Source organism: Oncorhynchus gorbuscha, linkage group LG15, assembly GCF_021184085.1.
Source record: "Oncorhynchus gorbuscha isolate QuinsamMale2020 ecotype Even-year linkage group LG15, OgorEven_v1.0, whole genome shotgun sequence".
NCBI classification, from domain to species: domain Eukaryota; kingdom Metazoa; phylum Chordata; class Actinopteri; order Salmoniformes; family Salmonidae; genus Oncorhynchus; species Oncorhynchus gorbuscha.
Window position 1 is genome coordinate 80,389,116 of NC_060187.1, and position 22,500 is coordinate 80,411,615.

The window sequence follows — 22,500 nt, forward strand, 5'->3', positions numbered from 1 at the left end:
TCAAATAAAACAACCATTATAATGCAATACAAGCATTATAACATAATCTTGCTATTTTACACGACACTCTCTCTCTCTCTCTCTGTTTCTCTCTGTTTGTCTGTCTCTCTCTGTGACTCATTTATGCTCGGTGTGCATGGTCCCCATCCATGAAACCATGTTTTTATACTGTCTCTCTCTGTGACTCATTTATGTTCGGTGTGCATGGTCCCCATCCATGAAACCATGTTTTTATACTGTCTCTCTCTGTGACTCATTTATGTTCGGTGTGCATGGTCCCCATCCATGAAACCATGTTTTTATACTGTCTCTCTCTGTGACTCATTTATGTTCGGTGTGCATGGTCCCCATCCATGAAACCATGTTTTTATACTGTCTCTCTCTGTGACTCATTTATGTTCGGTGTGCATGGTCCCCATCCATGAAACCATGTTTTTATACTGTCTCTCTCTGTGACTCATTTATGTTCGGTGTGCATGGTCCCCATCCATGAAACCATGTTTTTATACTGTCTCTCTCTGTGACTCATTTATGTTCGGTGTGCATGGTCCCCATCCATGAAACCATGTTTTTATACTGTCTCTCTCTGTGACTCATTTATGTTCGGTGTGCATGGTCCCCATCCATGAAACCATGTTTTTATACTGTCTCTCTCTGTGACTCATTTATGTTCGGTGTGCATGGTCCCCATCCATGAAACCATGTTTTTATACTGTCTCTCTCTGTGACTCATTTATGTTCGGTGTGCATGGTCCCCATCCATGAAACCATGTTTTTATACTGTCTCTCTCTGTGACTCATTTATGTTCGGTGTGCATGGTCCCCATCCATGAAACCATGTTTTTATACTGTCTCTCTCTGTGACTCATTTATGTTCGGTGTGCATGGTCCCCATCCATGAAACCATGTTTTTATACTGTCTCTCTCTGTGACTCATTTATGTTCGGTGTGCATGGTCCCCATCCATGAAACCATGTTTTTATACTGTCTCTCTCTGTGACTCATTTTTTGGTCCCCATCCATGAAACCATGTCTGTCTCTCTGTGACTCATTTATGTTCGGTGTGCATGGTCCCCATCCATGAAACCATGTTTTTATACTGTCTCTCTCTGTGACTCATTTATGTTCGGTGTGCATGGTCCCCATCCATGAAACCATGTTTTTATACTGTCTCTCTCTGTGACTCATTTATGTTCGGTGTGCATGGTCCCCATCCATGAAACCATGTTTTTATACTGTCTCTCTCTGTGACTCATTTATGTTCGGTGTGCATTTGTTTTTATACTGTCTCTCTCTGTTACTCATTTATGTGTGCATGGTCCCCATCCATGAAACCATGTTTTTATACTGTCTCTCTCTGTGACTCATTTATGTTCGGTGTGCATGGTCCCCATCCATGAAACCATGTTTTTATACTGTCTCTCTCTGTGACTCATTTATGTTCGGTGTGCATGGTCCCCATCCATGAAACCATGTTTTTATACTGTCTCTCTCTGTGACTCATTTATGTTCGGTGTGCATGGTCCCCATCCATGAAACCATGTTTTTATACTGTCTCTCTCTGTGACTCATTTATGTTCGGTGTGCATGGTCCCCATCCATGAAACCATGTTTTTATACTGTCTCTCTCTGTGACTCATTTATGTTCGGTGTGCATGGTCCCCATCCATGAAACCATGTTTTTATACTGTCTCTCTCTGTGACTCATTTATGTTCGGTGTGCATGGTCCCCATCCATGAAACCATGTTTTTATACTGTCTCTCTCTGTGACTCATTTATGTTCGGTTTGCATGGTCCCCATCCATGAAACCATGTTTTTATACTGTCTCTCTCTGTGACTCATTTATGTTCGGTGTGCATGGTCCCCATCCATGAAACCATGTTTTTATACTGTCTCTCTCTGTGACTCATTTATGTTCGGTGTGCATGGTCCCCATCCATGAAACCATGTTTTTATACTGTCTCTCTCTGTGACTCATTTATGTTCGGTGTGCATGGTCCCCATCCATGAAACCATGTTTTTATACTGTCTCTCTCTGTGACTCATTTATGTTCGGTGTGCATGGTCCCCATCCATGAAACCATGTTTTTATACTGTCTCTCTCTGTGACTCATTTATGTTCGGTGTGCATGGTCCCCATCCATCAAACCATGTTTTTATACTGTTTGAGAAACAAATAATGAACTGCAATTAAGCCATTTCAGTTGCCAGTTATTGCGACCGTTGTCAGTCATATGCGGTGTGGAAATAGATAAGGCGTATCTCTGTTGCTGTGGCTGGTGGAGATATTCGGTTTGACCGATGCCATAAGATGCTGAGTTTTCTGAGGTGCTTCAGCTGTGTCCTATATTGTACGGACTGAGATGACCCACATCCGTGTGCAAGGCGACTTGCCCATAAACAAATTAACTGTCTAATTTGTTTCTTATCTTCTCTCCCATGTCCCTTTTCTTCTGCTTGCTCTGTTGCTCCTTACGGGAAAATCCACTCAGAAATGGTCGTTAAGCGTCATCATACGGCGCATTTTGCATCATCATGAGGATGTGTCAAGTGACAATTTGATTTTCGAAGTCCTATATCTTGACAATGTGATTTCTGACATGGAAAACACTTTGGGAATTTATCAACAGTGGACTAATTAAAAAAAATATATATATTTTGGGTTGGATTTGTCCTTCTACGCACTCTCTCTCTCTCTCTCTCTCTCTCTCTCTCTCTCTCTCTCTCTCTCTCTCTCTCTCTCTCTCTCTCTCTCTCTTCTCTCTCTCTCTTTATTTCCCTCCCTCGCGCAATTCCCCGGTTGTATTGGGGTGGATGACGCGGCACCCATACCTGTGCTGTGTGCTTCTTGTGCCGGCTGGGCGTGCAGCCTGGGGAAGGAATGGTGATGGGGATGCGGCTGCCATGGTAACAAGCCGATTAGATCCAGACCTTTGTGTGTATTTATTTATTTAATATTTCAGTTGCGTGCGTGCCTGAGAGGTGACGGGCGTTTTGGAAGTCAGCCTGCAATCGGAATCATAATATTAAGACTGGTGTCGCGTTCCTTTTGAGTTATGATTGGCCATAGAATTGCCTATTTAAATATTTGGCTATACCTTCTCAAGCTCAACAAGTTATTCCGGTTGGAACAGGACTTCATGGATATAATTCATTCAAGTGCACTTAATTTCCTTGCATGGTTTTATTCATCAAGATTCGTCAAAAACATGTGAATGAAACAGGTTTTGTTAATCGTAAACGAATAGGATGGGCTCCAACGATGTCGCTGTAACGGTCCAAGGATGTCATTGGGAGTGACTGGAGAAGTGGAAGAGGAGGGGAAACGCGTCTGAAATAGCAGAACATTTATCCGGGCGGATTTGTAGACGTCACATATTCTGCACTTGCCCAGGTTGTCTGTTCTGTTTGTGTGTTTCCGAACTGAATTCCGAAAATAACCCTAATGCTGACGCTAACAGCTTGTCTTGTTTTACGTGCCCGGACAAAGGGAATATTAGGCGAGTGTCGACTAAATTGTGGGTACGACCACTTGCATGTGTACTCTTGCTTATGTTCGTGTCTGTGTGTGTATCTCTGTCTATGTTTGAAAGCGTGTTTCAGTATAAATCAGTGCGTGGGTGAGTCAGACTGTGTGCAAGTGTCTGTCTGTGTGTGTCTCGTGCCCGTTTGTGTCCGTTAAAACAAACCTGTGCTGATGAGGCTCACGTGTACTTGTCATTCATAGGTAGCCAACCACCCAGAACTACCACCTCTCATCCACTGTCAAGATGAACTCTTACAGAATACTACCATGTGTCGATGAGAGCAAGAGGGAGACATATCCTTGACAACCAGAGAGGGAGGGTCAAAGAGCGACCTGCGTCATTATCCCTGAGAGAGAGAGGAATTAGGTGCCAATATGCCTGGTGTGGAAACGCTGAGGGCGTCAGTAGAAAGGAGAAGGTGGGCCTCAGGCCAGGAGAACAAGGGAGGATGGAGAGATCTCGATGAAGAAAAGCGAGCTGGGGAAAGGAGGAGATAAGAGAAAGCACTGCCATCATATTTTTGGAGTTACAAATCTATTGTTTTTACGTGGCAAACACCCAGAGGTGGGGTTAGGATGCACAGATCAGTGGAGAGGAGACAGATCACTACAAGCCATTGGAGATTATAAAACATATTTAATCACCACCTTTCTCTTTCCCCAGACAGTCTTAGCCCCAGACAGTTATTAGGCTCCTAGTTGAACATTGACAGGACATATTGTCCTGTTTTGACAATCTGAAAGTGACATGTCTGAGAGTGACAGAGAGTGAATCTGAGAGTGACAGGTTATATTGATCTCCCTTTGTCCCCCTTCTCCCTGGTTAGGGGATGGATGGGATGGCGGGAGGTGTTGGGCCCCCTGGCGGGGGTGAGGGTCGGCCGGGTCGTAGTGGAGGAGACTCTCAGAGGCGCAGTAAGGGCAGCCTGCCCTCCCCAGGGTACCGCCTCTCCCAGGCATCGCTGGAGGGTGACAGGTCAGGGGTCGAAGGGTCCGGTTCTGGAGGGGGGCGACGGCGCCTCTCCATCTTGAGTGCCACCAGAGACGGCCTCCCCTTCCGTTCAGCTGGCACCCCAACCACCCCTGTCCCCCTGCCCCCTCCTCCAGCCCCCTTCTCCTCCACCCAGCAGCGTTCTGTTGGCTTTTCCTCGTCACGCGCTGCCCTTGCCTCCACTTCCTCCTCCACCGGCACCGGAGTGGTAGTTGTAGCGTTGGGCCCGGAAACCACGACAACCACGGCTTGTAACACCGTGGCGGGCACGCCGGAGATGGGGAGTCTGTCTGGGACGGGGGGCATGGGGGGGTTTGGGATGGGTCTAGACGGGGAGGACTACAGCTACTCCAACCAGTCCACCTTCATCCAGAGACAGTTTGGAGCCATGCTGCAGCCGGGGGTCAACAAGTTCAGCCTGCGCATGTTTGGGTCCCACAAGGCTGTGGCCATGGAGCAGGAGAGACTCAAATCAGCAGGGGAGTGGATCATACACCCCTACAGCGACTTCAGGTACGCACCATACACCCTACAGAGACTTCAGGTACGCACCATACACCCCTACAGCGACTTCAGGTACGCACCATACACCCCTACAGCGACTTCAGGTACGCACCATACACCCTACAGAGACTTCAGGTACGCACCATACACCCCTACAGCGACTTCAGGTATGCACCATACACCCCTACAGCGACTTCAGGTACGCACCATACACCCTACAGAGACTTCAGGTACGCACCATACACCCCTACAGCGACTTCAGGTACGCACCATACACCCTACAGAGACTTCAGGTACACACCATACACCCTACAGCGACTTCAGGTACACACCATACACCCCTACAGCGACTTCAGGTACACACCATACACCCCTACAGCGACTTCAGGTACACACCATACACCCCTACAGCGACTTCAGGTACACACCATACACCCCTACAGCGACTTCAGGTACACACCATACACCCCTACAGCGACTTCAGGTACACACCATACACCCCTACAGCGACTTCAGGTACACACCATACACCCCTACAGCGACTTCAGGTACACACCATACACCCCTACAGCGACTTCAGGTACACACCATACACCCCTATAGCCCTAGGGAATGGAAAATATCATGCACTCTGACAGCCACTTCAGCTCCATACAGACCATACAGCCTTGCCAGGGGGGAGGGAGAGGGTGGGGTGGAGAGGCAGAGTGAGGGAGTGAAGAGGGAGTCTGGGAGTCTTTGGATGGGAGAGAGACGAGGTGAAAGACACAGTGGGGTCATGACCCAGAGGGAGAATACAGTATACAGTATGTCCATCCTCCTTCAGGTAAGGAAGGAAGGAAGGAAGGAAGGAAGGAAGGAAGGAAGGAAGGAAGGAAGGAAGGAAGGAAGGAAGGAAGGAAGGAAGGAAGGAAGGAAGGAAGGAAGGAAAGAGAGGAGTGATATGGAGATGGATGGATGGATGGATGGATGGATGGATGGATGGAAGGATAAAGGGATGATCAGAGGGAGAGAGATGTGTTGAGGATATATAAGACAGTGGAGGCAACAGGTCAGACAGAGTGTGGGTGAAACACCCTTACAGCAACGTCACATCAGTAACCACAACACTATGAATAGAGGAAGAGAGGGAGGGAGGGAGGGAAAGAGAGAGGGGGAGAGAAAGAGGTGTGAAAGACAGGACAGCATAGAGAGAGAGCATGTCACCCCTATCAAATCTTATGTAGGCTACTCCATTCCATCCATATCAATGAATAAAGGCTGTGTCTTCATTTGACCTCTATAGCCTCATCTCCTTGAGTCCTTTCCTTTCCCTCATAACCACTGAAGAGATTTGACGAGGTTCCCACAGTTTATCAAGTCTTTCAGACCAGTGAAGGAGAGGCTGACAAGGGGAAGCTAATGGGATGTACCCTGAGAGGAAAGACAGAGGGAGAGAAGAAACGGGATGTGCAGGCTGGCTGGTGGTGAGCTGATGATGAAGTTGGGGAACATCCTTCAGGAACGTCCTTGTTACTAAGTTAGTAGAAGCTCCTTAGAATAGAGAGAGAAAGAGAGGATTTGTGAATAGAGGGAGAATTGAAGGAAGGGAATCAGAGGAAGGGGAGAGAGGGGAGAGAATGAGGAGAGAGGGAGGGGGAAAGACAGAGAGGGGAGATAATGAGGAGACAGGGAGGGGAGAGAGGGAGGGGGAAAGACAGAGAAGGGTGAGAATGAGGAGAGAGGGAGGGGAGAGAGAGGGGGAAAGACAGAGAGGAGAGAGAATGAGGAGAGAGGGATGGGAGAGAGGGAGGGGGAAAGACAGAGAGGGGAGAGAATGAGGAGAGGGAGGGGAGAGAGGGAGGGGGAAAGACAGAGAGGGGAGAGAGAGAGGGAGGGGGAAAGACAGAGAGGGGAGAGAATGAGGAGTGAGGGAGGGAGAGAGGGAGGGGGAAAGACAGAGAGGGGAGAGAATGAGGAGACAGGGAGGGGGAAAGACAGAGAGGGGAGAGAATGAGGAGTGAGGGAGGGGAGAGAGGGAGGGGGAAAGACAGAGAGGGGAGAGAATGAGGAGACAGGGAGGGGGAAAGACAGAGAGGGGAGAGAATGAGGAGACAGGGAGGGGGAAAGACAGAGAGGGGAGAGAATGAGGGGGAGAGGGAGGGGAGAGAGGGAGGGGAAAGACAGAGAGGGGAGAGAATGAGTAGAGAGGGAGGGGGAAAGACAGAGAGGGAGAGAATGAGGGGAGAGGGAGGGGAGAGAGGGAGGGGGAAAGACAGAGAGGGGAGAGAATGAGGAGTGAGGGAGGGGAGAGAGGGAGGGGGAAAGACAGAGAGGGGAGAGAATGAGTAGAGAGGGAGGGGGAAAGACAGAGAGGGGAGAGAATGAGGGGGAGAGGGAGGGGAGAGAGGGAGGGGGAAAGACAGAGAGGGAGAGAATGAGGAGTGAGGGAGGGGAGAGAGGGAGGGGGAAAGACAGAGAGGGGAGAGAATGAGTAGAGAGGGAGGGGGAAAGAAGGGGGAGAGGGAGGGGAGAAAGAGAGGGGGAAAGACAGAGAGGGAGAGAATGAGGAGAGAGGGAGGGGGAAAGACAGAGAGGGGAGAGGGAGGGGGAAAGACTGAGGAGAGAGGGAGGGGGAAAGACAGAGAGGGGAGAGAATGAGGAGAAAAGACAGAGAGGGGAGAGAATGAGGAAAGACAGAGAGGGGGAAAGACAGAGATGGGAGAGAATGAGGAGAGACAGGGAGGGGGAGAGAATGAGGAGAGAGGGAGAGAGAATGAGGAGAGAGGGAGGGGGAGAGAATGAGGAGAGAGGGAGGGGGAGAGAATGAGGAGAGAGAGAGAATGAGGGGGAGAGAATGAGGAGAGAGGGAGGGGGAGAGAATGAGGGGGAGAGAATGAGGAGACAGGGAGGGGGAGAGAATGAGGAGAGAGGGAGGGGGAGAGAATGAGGAGAGAGGGAGGGGGAGAGAATGAGGAGAGAGGGAGGGGGAGAGAATGAGGAGACAGGGAGGGGGAGAGAATGAGGAGAGAGGGAGGGGAGAGAAATGAGGAGAGAGGGAGAGGGAATGAGGAGACAGGGAGGGGAGAGAATGAGGAGAGAGGGAGGGGAGAGAATGAGGAGAGAGGGAGGGGGAGAGAATGAGGAGAGAGGGAGGGGGAGAGAATGAGGAGAGACAGGGAGGGGAGAGAATGAGGAGAGACAGGGAGGGGGAGAGAATGAGGAGAGACAGGGAGGGGGAGAGAATGAGGAGAGACAGGGAGGGGGAGAGAATGAGGAGAGACAGGGAGGGGGAGAGAATGAGGAGAGAGGGAAAGACAGATAGGGGAGAGAATTTTTAATTTTAATTTAACCTTTATTTAACCAGGCAAGTCAGTTAAGAACACATTCTTATTTTCAATGACGGCCTGGGAACAGTGGGTTAACTGCCTGTTCAGGGGCAGAACGTCAGATTTGTACCTTGTCAGCTCGGGGGTTTGAACTCGCAACCTTCCGGTTACTAGTCCAACGCTCTAACCACTAGGCTACGCTGAGGAGACAGGGAGGGAGAAAGACAGAGAGGGGAGAGGAGGGGAGAGAAGGAGGGGAGAGGAGGGGAGAGAATGAGGAGAGAGGGAGGGGGAAAGACAGAGAGGGGAGAGAATGAGGAGACAGGGAGGGGGAAAGACAGAGAGGGGAGAGAATGAGGAGAGAGGGAGGGGGAAAGACAGAGAGGGGAGAGAATGAGGAGACAGGGAGGGGGAAAGACAGAGAGGGGAGAGAATGAGGAGAGAGGGAGGGGAGAGAGAGAAGGGGAAAGACAGAGAGGGGAGAATGAGGAGAGAGGGAGGGGGAAAGACAGCGAGGGGAGAGAATGAGGAGACAGGGAGGGGAGAGAGGGAGGGGGAAAGACAGAGAGGGGAGAGAATGAGGAGAGAGGGAGGGGAAAGACAGAGAGGGGAGAGAAGGAGGGAGAGAATGAGGAGAGAGGGAGGGGGAGAGAAGGGGGAGAGGGAGGGGAGAGAGAGGGGGAAAGACAGAGAGGGGAGAATGAGAAGAGAGGGAGGGGGAAATACAGAGAGGAGAGGGAGGGGAGCGTAAGGGAGAGAGACAGAGAGGGAGAGAGAGGGAGGGGAGCGTAAGGGAGAGAGACAGAGAGGGGAGAGAGAGGGAGGGGAGCGTAAGGGAGAGAGACAGAGAGGGGAGAGAGCGGGAGGGGAGCGTAAGGGAGAGAGACAGAGAGGGGAGAGAGAGGGAGGGGAGCGTAAGGGGGAGAGACAGAGAGGGGAGAGAGGGAGGGGGAAAGACAGAGAGGGGAGAGAGAGGGAGGGGAGCGTAAGGGGGAGAGAGTGGGAGGAAGATACTTTCTTAGAATGTGCTGTATCCTGTCTAGTTTCATTTTACTGTAGTTTTGTAGCCCTTTCCTGCAGTCAAATGACCTAGTGGCTTCACGGGTTAAATATTATTCATATTTTTCAAACTTTTATAAGTAATAAACATTATTTTTTTAAAGCCGCTGAAAATCTGGTCTTTCTATGTCAAACAGTTTTGTTATATTTCAGTCTTCTGTTATGTATATAAAGTGTAATATTGGGATCCAAACTCAAAATAGAATACATTTGAACTATATCTGACATAGTACAGGGTCTTCTTTTTAACCCATAACCATGTGTGTGAGGTGTGTATTTTAGTTTCAAAGTAGATTTGAACCAATCTGATAAAGGATATAGTGAGACATGGTGTGTTACACTCACAACACACACACCACACGCACACACTGTGTGTTCTCTGTGTGTTCTCTGTGTGAAATATCTGTGATGTAAGTTGTCACTGTGCTGGCCCATAAAAATCAATCACGCATAAGCCCTGTTTATACCTGCCGCTAACATGCGTCCTTTGTCCTGATCTTGACCTGGTCTTTCAATCGTGTCTAAAATGTGGGCATAATAAGAATGTGGACAAGTTCAGGACAAAGCACGCATGTTAGCACTCGACTAACCTGTACCACCGCGCACTGACTCGGTACCCCCTCTATATTGCCTCGTTATTGTTATTTTATTGTTACTTTTTATTTTTTACTTTAGTTAATAATAATAATAATATATGCCATTTAGCAGACGCTTTTATCCAAAGCGACTTACAGTCATGTGTGCATACATTCTACGTATGGGTGGTCCCGGGGACCGAACCCACTACCCTGGCGTTACAAGCGCCATGCTCTACCAACTGAGCTACAGAACCCCACTAGTTAATTTAGTAAGTATTTTCTTAACTCTATTTCTTGAACGGCATTGTTGGTTAAGAGCTTGTAAGTAAGCATTTCAAGGTAAGGTTGTATTTGGCGCGTGTGACAAATACAATTTGATTTGATTTGATTTGATATAGACAGGGTTTTACATGGGGGCCTGCTGGCCTGGCCCTGTGTGTGTGGTCTTATGAGTGAACCCACCACAACACCCCCTGCTGGCTACTTACTGACAGTGTTTTAGAATCACAAGTCTTTTTTGAGAAAACCGTCACATTGGACAGTCCTTAGAATGAGGTGAGGTGATCCTTTAAAATGAAATGTCTTTAACTTCAGGCGTTGGATGTCTGTGAACATTTCATCATGTTGAAATCACTTCAGGGAATTAGATGGGGAAACATGTTGAAAACTCAGAGTGGTGCAGCAGTCTAAGGCACTGCATCTCAGTGCGAGAGGCGTCACCACACACCCTGGTTCGATTCCAGGCTGTATCACAACCGGCCGTGATTGGGAGTCCCATAGGGGCGTGCACAATCGGCCCAGCGTTGTCCGGGTTAGGGTTTAGCCGGGGTAGGCTGTCATTGTAAATAAGAATATGTTCTTAACTGACTTGCCGAATTAAATAAAGGTTAAATAAAATCAAAAATAAATAAAATCACTTCAGGGAATTAGATGAGACATTTTCTGGTGGTTGCTAGTGTAACCAATGTGAAATGGCTAGCTAGTTAGCGGTGGTGCGTGCTAATAGTGTTTCAATTGGTGACGTCACTCGCTTTGAGACCTTGAAGTATTGGTTCCCCTTGCACTGCAAGGGGAACCAATACAGCACATGTTGTGGAGCGATGGGTAACGATGCTTCATGGGTGTCAGTTGTCTATGTGTGCAGAGGGTCCCTGGTTCGAGCCTGGGTAGGGGCGAGGGGACAGACTAAAATTATACTGTTACACTAGCCTTGGGTGTGTTTGAAACTTTCAAAAAACTTTGTTGACTGATGGATAATCAACCACCTGTCGAGTGGTTTCTGTGTGGCAAGAGAGCCAGAGTAGTAATCTCCAGACAGGCCTCAGAAACAGTGGATTATTTGATCCCCCAGTCTCCTGGCCCACTTTGGTTCTACCAGCCTCAATCGAACGCACATACGAACACATTCTCTCTTTTTTCTTTCTCACACTCTACAACTCAATGGAGATCAGCTATCCCTCTACTGATTCTAGTCAGGTGATGGAGGGAGGGAGATGGAGGGATGAGGGAGGTACAGAGAAGAGGTTAGAGAATTGGATTTCCTCCCTTTTATTACTATTCACACACAATATGTAAATGACTGCATTATTCATTATGTTATCACAATTGAATATGCATAAATTATGCATAATATTCTAACTTATGCATGTAGTGTATTCATTATGCATAATTCAGGCATCTAATCTTTCAATTAGGTACCTGTAGATTGGAATAGAGAAGGGAGCGCGGCAGACTGATGAGGAGGAAACAGAGGGAACGAAAGACAGAGAGCTTAGTGGCAAAGCCCTAATGTGTGTTCTGTCCTGACGATGACCTTGGTCTCCGGAGGGGGGGGTGTGTTCTGTCCTGACGATGACCTTGGTCTCCGGAGGGGGTGTGTTCTGTCCTGACGATGACCTTGGTCTCCGGAGTGGGGGGTGTGTTCTGTCCTGACGATGACCTTGGTCTCCGGAGGGGGGGGGTGTGTGTCTGTGTCTGTGTCTGTGTCTGTGTCTGTGTCTGTGTCTGTGTCTGTGTCTGTGTCTGTGTCTGTCTGTGTCTGTCTGTGTCTGTGTCTGTGTCTGTGTGTCTGTCTGTCTGTCTGTCTGTCTGTCTGTCTGTCTGTCTGTCTGTCTGTCTGTCTGTCTGTCTGTCTGTCTGTCTGTCTGTCTGTCTGTCTGTCTGTCTGTCTGTCTGTCTGTCTGTCTGTCTGTGTGTGTGTGTGTGTGTGTGTGTGTGTGTGTGTGTGTGTGTGTGTGTGTGTGTGTGTGTGTGTGTGTGTGTGTGTGTGTGTGTGTGTGTGTGTGTGTGTGTGTGTGTGTGTGTGTGTGTGTGTGTGTGTGTGTGTGTGTGTGTGTGTGTGTGTGTGTGTGTATAAAGTCTATCTTGTTGAGTCTGGTGATAAGCTCTCACACCCTTCACCTCATTGAGATAATACGAGTAGCCAGGACATAATGAGGAACAGAAAGAGAGGGGGAGACAGTTGGAGAAAAACCTATTAAGAGAGACGTTAGAGGGAGAGAACATATATTAGATATGCATATATTTCAGGCCAATAAAGCTAAAATAATAGTTGTGAGAATACAGGGAGGCAGGGGGGAGAGAGAAAGTGGGGAAAGAGAGGGAGGAAGGAGAAAGAGGGTAACAAGAGAGAGGGGAAGGAGAAAATTGGAAAGAGAGAGAGGGAGAAGAAGAAAGAGGTGAAAGTGAGAGGGTAGAAGGAGAAAGAGGGAAAGAGAGAGAGGGAGAAGTAGATATGTTCCAGATGCTTTAGTTTTGTTTAAGAGAGAGAAGTTGGTATTTACTGCATCAGCTAAGATTAGGAAGATGAGGTAAGACTAATTTGCATGTCAGAAATGTTCTGCTATTTCTTTAATAACCTGCAGATACTTCAAGGTGTAGCTGAGCATGTCTCTGCCTGTGTGTCTACCCATACACCGGAACCTTAGTTGTCATTTACATTTTGTCAAGTTCTAACAGGAAAACAATGAACTGAGACACAGGAAGGAAGTGACTTCACATTTACATTTAACATTTAAGTCATTTAGCAGACGCTCTTATCCAGAGCGACTTACAAATTGGTGCATTCACCTTATGACATCCAGTGGAACAGTCACTTTACAATAGTGCATCTAAATCTTAAAGGGGGGGGGGGGGGGGTGAGAAGGATTACTTATCTTATCCTAGGTTGTATTAAGAGAGATGACTGCTTGGTTGGAGTCCAGTAGAGCAGAAATTCCATTCCAACTCCAGTCTGCTCATGAATAGAACACTGGTGAGGATGTCAATGAGAATCTCACAATTCAGAATTGGAATTCCTATGACATTCATCTCCTGAAATAAATTGACTGGAACTCTGTTCAGCAAAAACAGATCTGGGAACGTATTCTTCCAGATTGGTTTATGTGGGTGTAACAGGATGAATACAGATTGGTTTATGTGGGTGTAACAGGATAAATAGAGATTGGTTTATGTGGGTGTAACAGGATGAATAGAGATTGGTTTATGTGGGTGTAACAGTATGAATACAGATTGGTTTATGTGGGTGTAACAGGATTAATACAGATTGGTTTATGTGGGTGTAACAGGATTAATACAGATTGGTTTATGTGGGTGTAACAGGATAAATAGAGATTGGTTTATGTGGGTGTAACAGGATGAATACAGATTGGTTTATGTGGGTGTAACAGGATGAATACAGATTGGTTTATGTGGGTGTAACAGTATGAATACAGATTGGTTGATGTGGGTGTAACAGGATGAATACCGATTGGTTTATGTGGGTGTAACAGGATAATATAATAATATATGCCATTTAGCAGACGCTTTTATCCAAAGCGACTTACAGTCATGTGTGCATACATTCTACGTATGGGTGGTCCCGGGGATCGAACCCACTACCCTGGCGTTACAAGCACCATGCTCTACCAACTGAGCTACAGGATGAATACAGATTGGTTTATGTGGGTGTAACAGGATGAATACAGATTGGTTTATGTGGGTGTAACAGTATGAATACAGATTGGTTTATGTGGGTGTAACATGATGAATACAGATTGGTTTATGTGGGTGTAACAGTATGAATACAGATTGGTTTATGTGGGTGTAACAGGATGAATACAGATTGGTTTATGTGGGTGTAACAGGATGAATACAGATTGGTTTATGTGGGTGTAACAGGATAAATAGAGATTGGTTTATGTGGGTGTAACAGGATAAATAGAGATTGGTTTATGTGGGTGTAACACTATGAATACAGATTGGTTTATGTGGGTGTAACAGGATGAATACAGATTGGTTTATGTGGGTGTAACAGTATGAATACAGATAGGTTGATGTGGGTGTAACAGGATGAATACCGATTGGTTTATGTGGGTGTAACAGGATAATATAATAATATATGCCATTTAGCAGACGCTTTTATCCAAAGCGACTTACAGTCATGTGTGCATACATTCTACGTATGGGTGGTCCCGGGGATCGAACCCACTACCCTGGTGTTACAAGCGCCATGCTCTACCAACTGAGCTACAGGATGAATACAGATTGGTTTATGTGGGTGTAACAGGATGAATAGAGATTGGTTTATGTGGGTGTAACAGTATGAATACAGATTGGTTTATGTGGGTGTAACAGGATTAATACAGATTGGTTTATGTGGGTGTAACAGGATAAATAGAGATTGGTTTATGTGGGTGTAACAGGATGAATAGAGATTGGTTTATGTGGGTGTAACACTATGAATACAGATTGGTTAATGTGGGTGTAACAGGATGAATACAGATTGGTTTATGTGGGTGTAACAGTATGAATACAGATTGGTTGATGTGGGTGTAACAGGATGAATACAGATTGGTTTATGTGGGTGTAACAGTATGAATACAGATTGGTTGATGTGGGTGTAACAGGATGAATACCGATTGGTTTATGTGGGTGTAACAGTATGAATACAGATTGGTTTATGTGGGTGTAACAGTATGAATACAGATTGGTTGATGTGGGTGTAACAGGATGAATACAGATTGGTTTATGTGGGTGTAACAGTATGAATACAGATTGGTTGATGTGGGTGTAACAGGATGAATACCGATTGGTTTATGTGGGTGTAATAGGATGAATACAGATTGAACTAATTTCTGTCACTATGCATCTGGTTCCCTTTTAGCCAACCACACCGAGCCATAGAGCAAATGCACTTAGAAAACAAGGTGCTATCTAGAACCTAAAAGGGTTCTTCGGCTGTTCCCATTGGCAAACCCTTTGAAGAACCCATTAGTGGTCCATGTAGAACCCTCTGTGGTTCTACATGGATCTCAAATGAGTTCTACCTGGAAACAAAAAGGGTTCTCCTATGAGGACAGCTGATTTAACCTTTTGGTAACTTTTTGTCTAGTGTAGAACAGCCAGACTGCCTGCTCTGCAAGTACCCAGCACGTATTGTACCACACAGCAACAATTCAGACACCCATTTCTGAGCATCAAGCATTTTCATCTTTCCCCTGAGAAAAATCCCTCCCATTCTTCCCTTCTCCAGACTTGTCATTTGTTGTCATTTGTTTGTGGGCACAAAAATGTGCTGGTATCAGCTGTCACAACCCAGCTTGGACAAAGGAACCTAATGTGTAGAGACTTAATGAGGTTTGGTGATGTGATGTTCTCTGGAAGGTGTCTGTTCTTTAGTGTCTTCACAAACATAAACTCAGCAAAAAAAGAAACGTCCTCTCACTGTCAACTGCGTTTATTTTCAGCAAACTTAACACTTGTAAATATTTGTATGAACATAACAAGATTCAACAACTGAGACATAAACTGAACAAGTTCCACAGACATGTGACTAACAGATATGGAATAATGCGTCCCTGAACAAAGAGGGGGTCAAAATCAAAAGTAAAAGTCAGTATCTGGTGTGGCCACCAGCTGCATTAAGTACTGCAGTGCATCTCCTCCTCATGGACTGCACCAGCAGATTTGCCAGTTCTTGCTGTGAGATGTTACCCCAGTCTTCCACCAAGGCACCTGCGAGTTCCCGGACATTTCTGGGGGGAATGACCCTAGCCATCACCCTCCTATCAAACAGGTCCCAGACGGGTTCAATGGAATTGATATCTGGGTTCTTCGCTGGCCACGGCAGAACACTGACATATGGCTGGTGGTATTGTCATGCTGGAGGGTCATGTCAGGATGAGCCTGCAGGAGGGGTACCACATGAGGGAGGAGGATGTCTTCCCTGTAACGCACAGCGTTGAGATTGCCTGCAATGAGAACAAGCTCAGTCCAGTGATGCTGTGACACATTGCACCAGACCATGGCGGACCCTCCACCTCCAAATCCATCCCGCTCCAGAATACAGGCCTCGCTGTAATGCTCATTCCATCGGCGATAAACGCAAATCCCATCTCCACCCCTGATGAGATAAAACCGTGACTCATCAGTGAAGAGCACTTTTTGCCAGTCCTGTCTGGTCCAGTGACGGCGGATTTGTGCCCATAGGCGACGTTGTTGCCGGTGATGTCTGGGGAGGACCTGCCTTAGAACAGGCCTACAAGCCCTCAGTCCAGCCTCTCTCAGCCTATTGAGGACAGTCTGAGCACTGATGGAGGGATTGTGTGTTCCTGGTGGGCAGTTGTGTTGCCATCCTGTACCTGTCCCGCAGGTGTGATGTTCGGATGTACCGATCCTGTGCAGGTGTTGTTACACGTGGTCTGCCACTGTGAGGACGATCAGCTGTCCGTCCTGTCTCCTTGTAGCGTTGTCTTAGGCATCTCACAGTATGGACATTGCAATTTATTGTCCTGGCCACATCTGCAGTCCTTGCAGCATGCCTAAGGCACGGTCATGCAGCTGGGCAGAGATCCTGGGCAGCTTTCTTTGTGTTTTTCAGAGTCAGTAGAAAGGCCTCTTTAGTGTCCTACGTTTTCATAACTGTGAACTTATTTGTTAGTATCTTAACGACCATTCCACAGGTGCATGGTCATTAATTGTTTAAGGTTCATTGAACAAGCATGGGAAACCATGTTTAAACCCTTTACAATGAAGATGTGAAGTTATTTGGATTTTTACTAATTATCTTTGAAAGACAGGGTCCAGAAAAAGGGGCGTTTCTTTTTTGCTGAGTTTAAATATAGTGGCGGTTTCAGCGTCAAGATCTTTGTAAGGCAGCGTTTACACATACAAAACACACCCCACCAGTCCAAGGGAAGGGTTAAACCACTTTATTATCAGGTTTAGGCAGCGTTCCTCATATACACAACTCAAAACAAACAGAGTAAATACTTCGTCACCAGTGGAAGATCCTCCAAATTTGGTCTTTGGGGGTTCTGTCTCCTACTGTTTGAAATCATCAGTTTCTTTTTTCTGGAAAACCTCCTTCTCCACTGTACACCCTGCCGCTCCAATCACCTCCTACTCCTTCACCTGCCGGGGTCAAAGGAAAGAACCAAGGAAGAAAACCAGGGCGCGGTTAAGTAGAGACCCTGATTGGTTTCAGCTGTTCGCAGTTTGGCTCTAATTACAACTGGAGACAGGTGTGGCTGTTCCACTACAGTCTAGAAGTTTCCCCTGAGATGTCCATGTGCCTGCCTCTGAGGAATACTTCACTTAGCTGTCCATGGTTCTGGCAAGCAGAAAACACAGAAACATTGCAGGCACATACCGTCCATTCACCACACAGCCCCTGAAACCGCTACAATATATATATTTGTCTCTCTCTCCTTCGGTCTGTCTGTCTGTCTGCTTTGTACATAATCTCAGAGCCTCACAGAGGAAGATAATATGTTATTATCTGTGCTACTTGAATCTACTGAGGTTAAGCAACTCCTTCATTTATTTCTGTCAAAGACTACTGGCAGACAAGCCAGAGCAGTGTGTAGAGGGGTTAGATAGTGGTGTCTTCTGCCAGACTAGAGGAGTAGTGTGTAGAGGGGTTAGATAGTGGTGTCTTCTGCCAGACTAGAGGAGTAGTGTGTAGGGGGTTAGATAGTGGTGTCTTCTGCCAGACTAGAGGAGTAGTGTGTAGGGGGTGAGATAGTGGTGTCTTCTGCCAGACTAGAGGAGTAGTGTGTAGGGGGTGAGATAGTGGTGTCTTCTGCCAGACTAGAGGAGTAGTGTGTAGGGGGTGAGATAGTGGTGTCTTCTGCCAGACTAGAGGAGTAGTGTGTAGGGGGTGAGATAGTGGTGTCTTCTGCCAGACTAGAGGAGTAGTGTGTAGGGGGTTAGATAGTGGTGTCTTCTGCCAGACTAGTGGGAGTAGTGTGTAGGGGGTTAGATAGTGGTGTCTTCTGCCAGACTAGAGGAGTAGTGTGTAGAGGGGTTAGATAGTGGTGTCTTCTGCCAGACTAGAGGAGTAGTGTGTAGGGGGTTAGATAGTGGTGTCTTATGCCAGACTAGAGGAGTAGTGTGTAGGGGGTTAGATAGTGGTGTCTTCTGCCAGACTAGTGGGAGTAGTGTGTAGGGGGTTAGATAGTGGTGTCTTCTGCCAGACTAGAGGAGTAGTGTGTAGGGGGTTAGATAGTGGTGTCTTCTGCCAGACTAGAGGAGTAGTGTGTAGAGGGGTTAGATAGTGGTGTCTTCTGCCAGACTAGAGGAGTAGTGTGTAGGGGGTTAGATAGTGGTGTCTTCTGCCAGACTAGAGGAGTAGTGTGTAGGGGGTTAGATAGTGGTGTCTTCTGCCAGACTAGAGGAGCAGTGTGTAGAGGGGTTAGATAGTGGTGTCTTCTGCCAGACTAGAGGAGTAGTGTGTAGAGGGGTTAGATAGTGGTGTCTTCTGCCAGACTAGAGGAGTAGTGTGTAGGGGGTTAGATAGTGGTGTCTTCTGCCAGACTAGTGGAGCAGTGTGTAGGGGGTTAGATAGTGGTGTCTTCTGCCAGACTAGTGGAGCAGTGTGTAGAGGGGTTAGATAGTGGTGTCTTCTGCCAGACTAGTGGGAGTAGTGTGTAGGGGGTGAGATAGTGGTGTCTTATGCCAGACTAGAGGAGTAGTGTGTAGGGGGTTAGATAGTGGTGTCTTCTGCCAGACTAGTGGGAGTAGTGTGTAGGGGGTGAGATAGTGGTGTCTTCTGCCAGACTAGAGGAGTAGTGTGTAGGGGGTTAGATAGTGGTGTCTTCTGCCAGACTAGAGGAGCAGTGTGTAGGGGGTGAGATAGTGGTGTCTTCTGTCAGACTAGAGGAGCAGTGTGTAGGGGGTGAGATAGTGGTGTCTTCTGCCAGACTAGAGGAGCAGTGTGTAGGGGGTGAGATAGTGGTGTCTTCTGCCAGACTAGAGGAGCAGTGTGTAGGGGGTGAGATAGTGGTGTCTTCTGCCAGACTAGAGGAGCAGTGTGTAGGGGGTTAGATAGTGGTGTCTTCTGCCAGACTAGAGGAGCAGTGTGTAGGGGGTGAGATAGTGGTGTCTTCTGCCAGACTAGAGGAGCAGTGTGTAGGGGGGTGAGATAGTGGTGTCTTCTGCCAGACTAGAGGAGCAGTGTGTAGGGGGTGAGATAGTGGTGTCTTCTGCCAGACTAGAGGAGCAGTGTGTAGGGGGTGAGATAGTGGTGTCTTCTGCCAGACTAGAGGAGCAGTGTGTAGGGGGTGAGATAGTGGTGTCTTCTGCCAGACTAGAGGAGTAGTGTGTAGGGGGTTAGATAGTGGTGTCTTCTGCCAGACTAGAGGAGTAGTGTATTGGGGGTTAGATAGTGGTGTCTTCTGCCAGACTAGTGGGAGTAGTGTGTAGGGGGTTAGATAGTGGTGTCTTCTGCCAGACTAGTGGGAGTAGTGTGTAGGGGGTTAGATAGTGGTGTCTTCTGCCAGACTAGTGGGAGTAGTGTGTAGGGGGTTAGATAGTGGTGTCTTCTGCCAGACTAGAGGAGCAGTGTGTAGGGGGTGAGATAGTGGTGTCTTCTGCCAGACTAGAGGAGCAGTGTGTAGGGGGTGAGATAGTGGTGTCTTCTGCCAGACTAGAGGAGCAGTGTGTAGGGGGTGAGATAGTGGTGTCTTCTGCCAGACTAGAGGAGCAGTGTGTAGGGGGTGAGATAGTGGTGTCTTCTGCCAGACTAGAGGAGCAGTGTGTAGGGGGGTGAGATAGTGGTGTCTTCTGCCAGACTAGAGGAGCAGTGTGTAGGGGGGTGAGATAGTGGTGTCTTCTGCCAGACTAGAGGAGCAGTGTGTAGAGGGGTTAGATAGTGGTGTCTTCTGCCAGACTAGTGGGAGTAGTGTGTAGGGGGTGAGATAGTGGTGTCTTATGCCAGACTAGAGGAGTAGTGTGTAGGGGGTTAGATAGTGGTGTCTTCTGCCAGACTAGAGGAGTAGTGTGTAGGGGTTAGATAGTGGTGTCTTCTGCCAGACTAGAGGAGCAGTGTGTAGGGGGTGAGATAGTGGTGTCTTCTGCCAGACTAGAGGAGCAGTGTGTAGGGGGTGAGATAGTGGTGTCTTCTGCCAGACTAGAGGAGTAGTGTGTAGGGGGTTAGATAGTGGTGTCTTCTGCCAGACTAGTGGAGTAGTGTGTAGGGGGTTAGATAGTGGTGTCTTCTGCCAGACTAGTGGAGCAGTGTGTAGGGGGTTAGATAGTGGTGTCTTCTGCCAGACTAGTGGAGCAGTGTGTAGGGGGTTAGATAGTGGTGTCTTCTGCCAGACTAGTGGAGCAGTGTGTAGGGGGTTAGATAGTGGTGTCTTCTGCCAGACTAGTGGGAGTAGTGTGTAGGGGGTTAGATAGTGGTGTCTTCTGCCAGACTAGTGGGAGTAGTGTGTAGGGGGTTAGATAGTGGTGTCTTCTGCCAGACTAGAGGAGTAGTGTGTAGGGGGTTAGATAGTGGTGTCTTCTGCCAGACTAGTGGGAGTAGTGTGTAGAGGGATTAGATAGTGGTGTCTTCTGCCAGACTAGTGGGAGTAGTGTGTAGGGGGTTAGATAGTGGTGTCCTCTGCCAGACTAGTGGGAGTAGTGTGTAGGGGGGTGAGATAGTGGTGTCTTCTGCCAGACTAGTGGGAGTAGTGTGTAGGGGGTTAGATAGTGGTGTCTTCTGCCAGACTAGTGGGAGTAGTGTGTAAGGGGGTTAGATAGTGGTGTCCTCTGCCAGACTAGTGGGAGTAGTGTGTAGGGGGTTAGATAGTGGTGTCCTCTGCCAGACTAGTGGGAGTAGTTTGTAGGGGGGTGAGATAGTGGTGTCTTCTGCCAGACTAGAGGAGTAGTGTGTAGGGGGTTAGATAGTGGTGTCTTCTGCCAGACTAGTGGGAGTAGTGTGTAGGGGGTTAGATAGTGGTGTCTTCTGCCAGACTAGTGGGAGTAGTGTGTAGGGTATTAGATAGTGGTGTCTTCTGCCAGACTAGTGGGAGTAGTGTGTAGGGGGTTAGATAGTGGTGTCTTCTGCCAGACTAGAGGAGCAGTGTGTAGGGGGTTAGATAGTGGTGTCTTATGCCAGACTAGAGGAGTAGTGTGTAGGGGGTTAGATAGTGGTGTCTTATGCCAGACTAGAGGAGTAGTGTGTAGGGGGTTAGATAGTGGTGTCTTATGCCAGACTAGAGGAGTAGTGTGTAGGGGGTTAGATAGTGGTGTCTTCTGCCAGACTAGTGGGAGTAGTGTGTAGGGGGTTAGATAGTGGTGTCTTCTGCCAGACTAGTGGGAGTAGTGTGTAGGGGGTTAGATAGTGGTGTCTTCTGCCAGACTAGAGGAGTAGTGTGTAGGGGGTTAGATAGTGGTGTCTTCTGCCAGACTAGAGGAGTAGTGTGTAGGGGGTTAGATAGTGGTGTCTTCTGCCAGACTAGTGGGAGTAGTGTGTAGGGGGTTAGATAGTGGTGTCTTCTGCCAGACTAGAGGAGTAGTGTGTAGGGGGTTAGATAGTGGTGTCTTCTGCCAGACTAGTGGGAGTAGTGTGTAGGGGTTAGATAGTGGTGTCTTCTGCCAGACTAGTGGGAGTAGTGTGTAGGGGGTTAGATAGTGGTGTCTTCTGCCAGACTAGAGGAGTAGTGTGTAGGGGGTTAGATAGTGGTGTCTTCTGCCAGACTAGTGGGAGTAGTGTGTAGGGGTTAGATAGTGGTGTCTTCTGCCAGACTAGTGGGAGTAGTGTGTAGGGGTTAGATAGTGGTGTCTTCTGCCAGACTAGTGGGAGTAGTGTGTAGGGGTTAGATAGTGGTGTCTTCTGCCAGACTAGAGGAGCAGTGTGTAGGGGTTAGATAGTGGTGTCTTCTGCCAGACTAGAGGAGCAGTGTGTAGGGGGTTAGATAGTGGTGTCTTCTGCCAGACTAGAGGAGTAGTGTGTAGGGGGTTAGATAGTGGTGTCTTCTGCCAGACTAGAGGAGTAGTGTGTAGGGGGTTAGATAGTGGTGTCTTCTGCCAGACTAGTGGGAGTAGTGTGTAGGGGGTTAGATAGTGGTGTCTTCTGCCAGACTAGTGGGAGTAGTGTGTAGGGGGTTAGATGGTGGTGTCTTCTGCCAGACTAGTGGGAATAGTGCGTAGGGGGTTAGATAGTGGTGTCTTCTGCCAGACTAGAGGAGTAGTGTGTAGGGGGTTAGATAGTGGTGTCTTCAGCCAGACTAGTGGGAGTAGTGTGTAGGAGGTTAGATAGTGGTGTCTTCTGCCAGACTAGTGG

At 47.8% G+C, this 22,500-nt stretch overlaps 1 protein-coding gene across 1 annotated transcript in view; it reads left to right on the top strand.

The window, feature by feature from the left end:
* The first annotated feature begins 1,315 nt into the window (after positions 1 to 1,315).
* Positions 1,316 to 22,500, top strand: part of LOC123997342 (potassium/sodium hyperpolarization-activated cyclic nucleotide-gated channel 4-like) — a 46,236-nt gene continuing 25,051 nt past the window's right edge. Inside the window, exons 1-2 of the mRNA XM_046301480.1 lie at positions 1,316 to 2,909; positions 3,730 to 5,032. Of these exons, the coding sequence (XP_046157436.1) occupies positions 4,359 to 5,032 (674 nt within the window). The 5' untranslated portion in view covers positions 1,316 to 2,909; positions 3,730 to 4,358. The remainder of the gene's footprint in view (positions 2,910 to 3,729; positions 5,033 to 22,500) is intronic.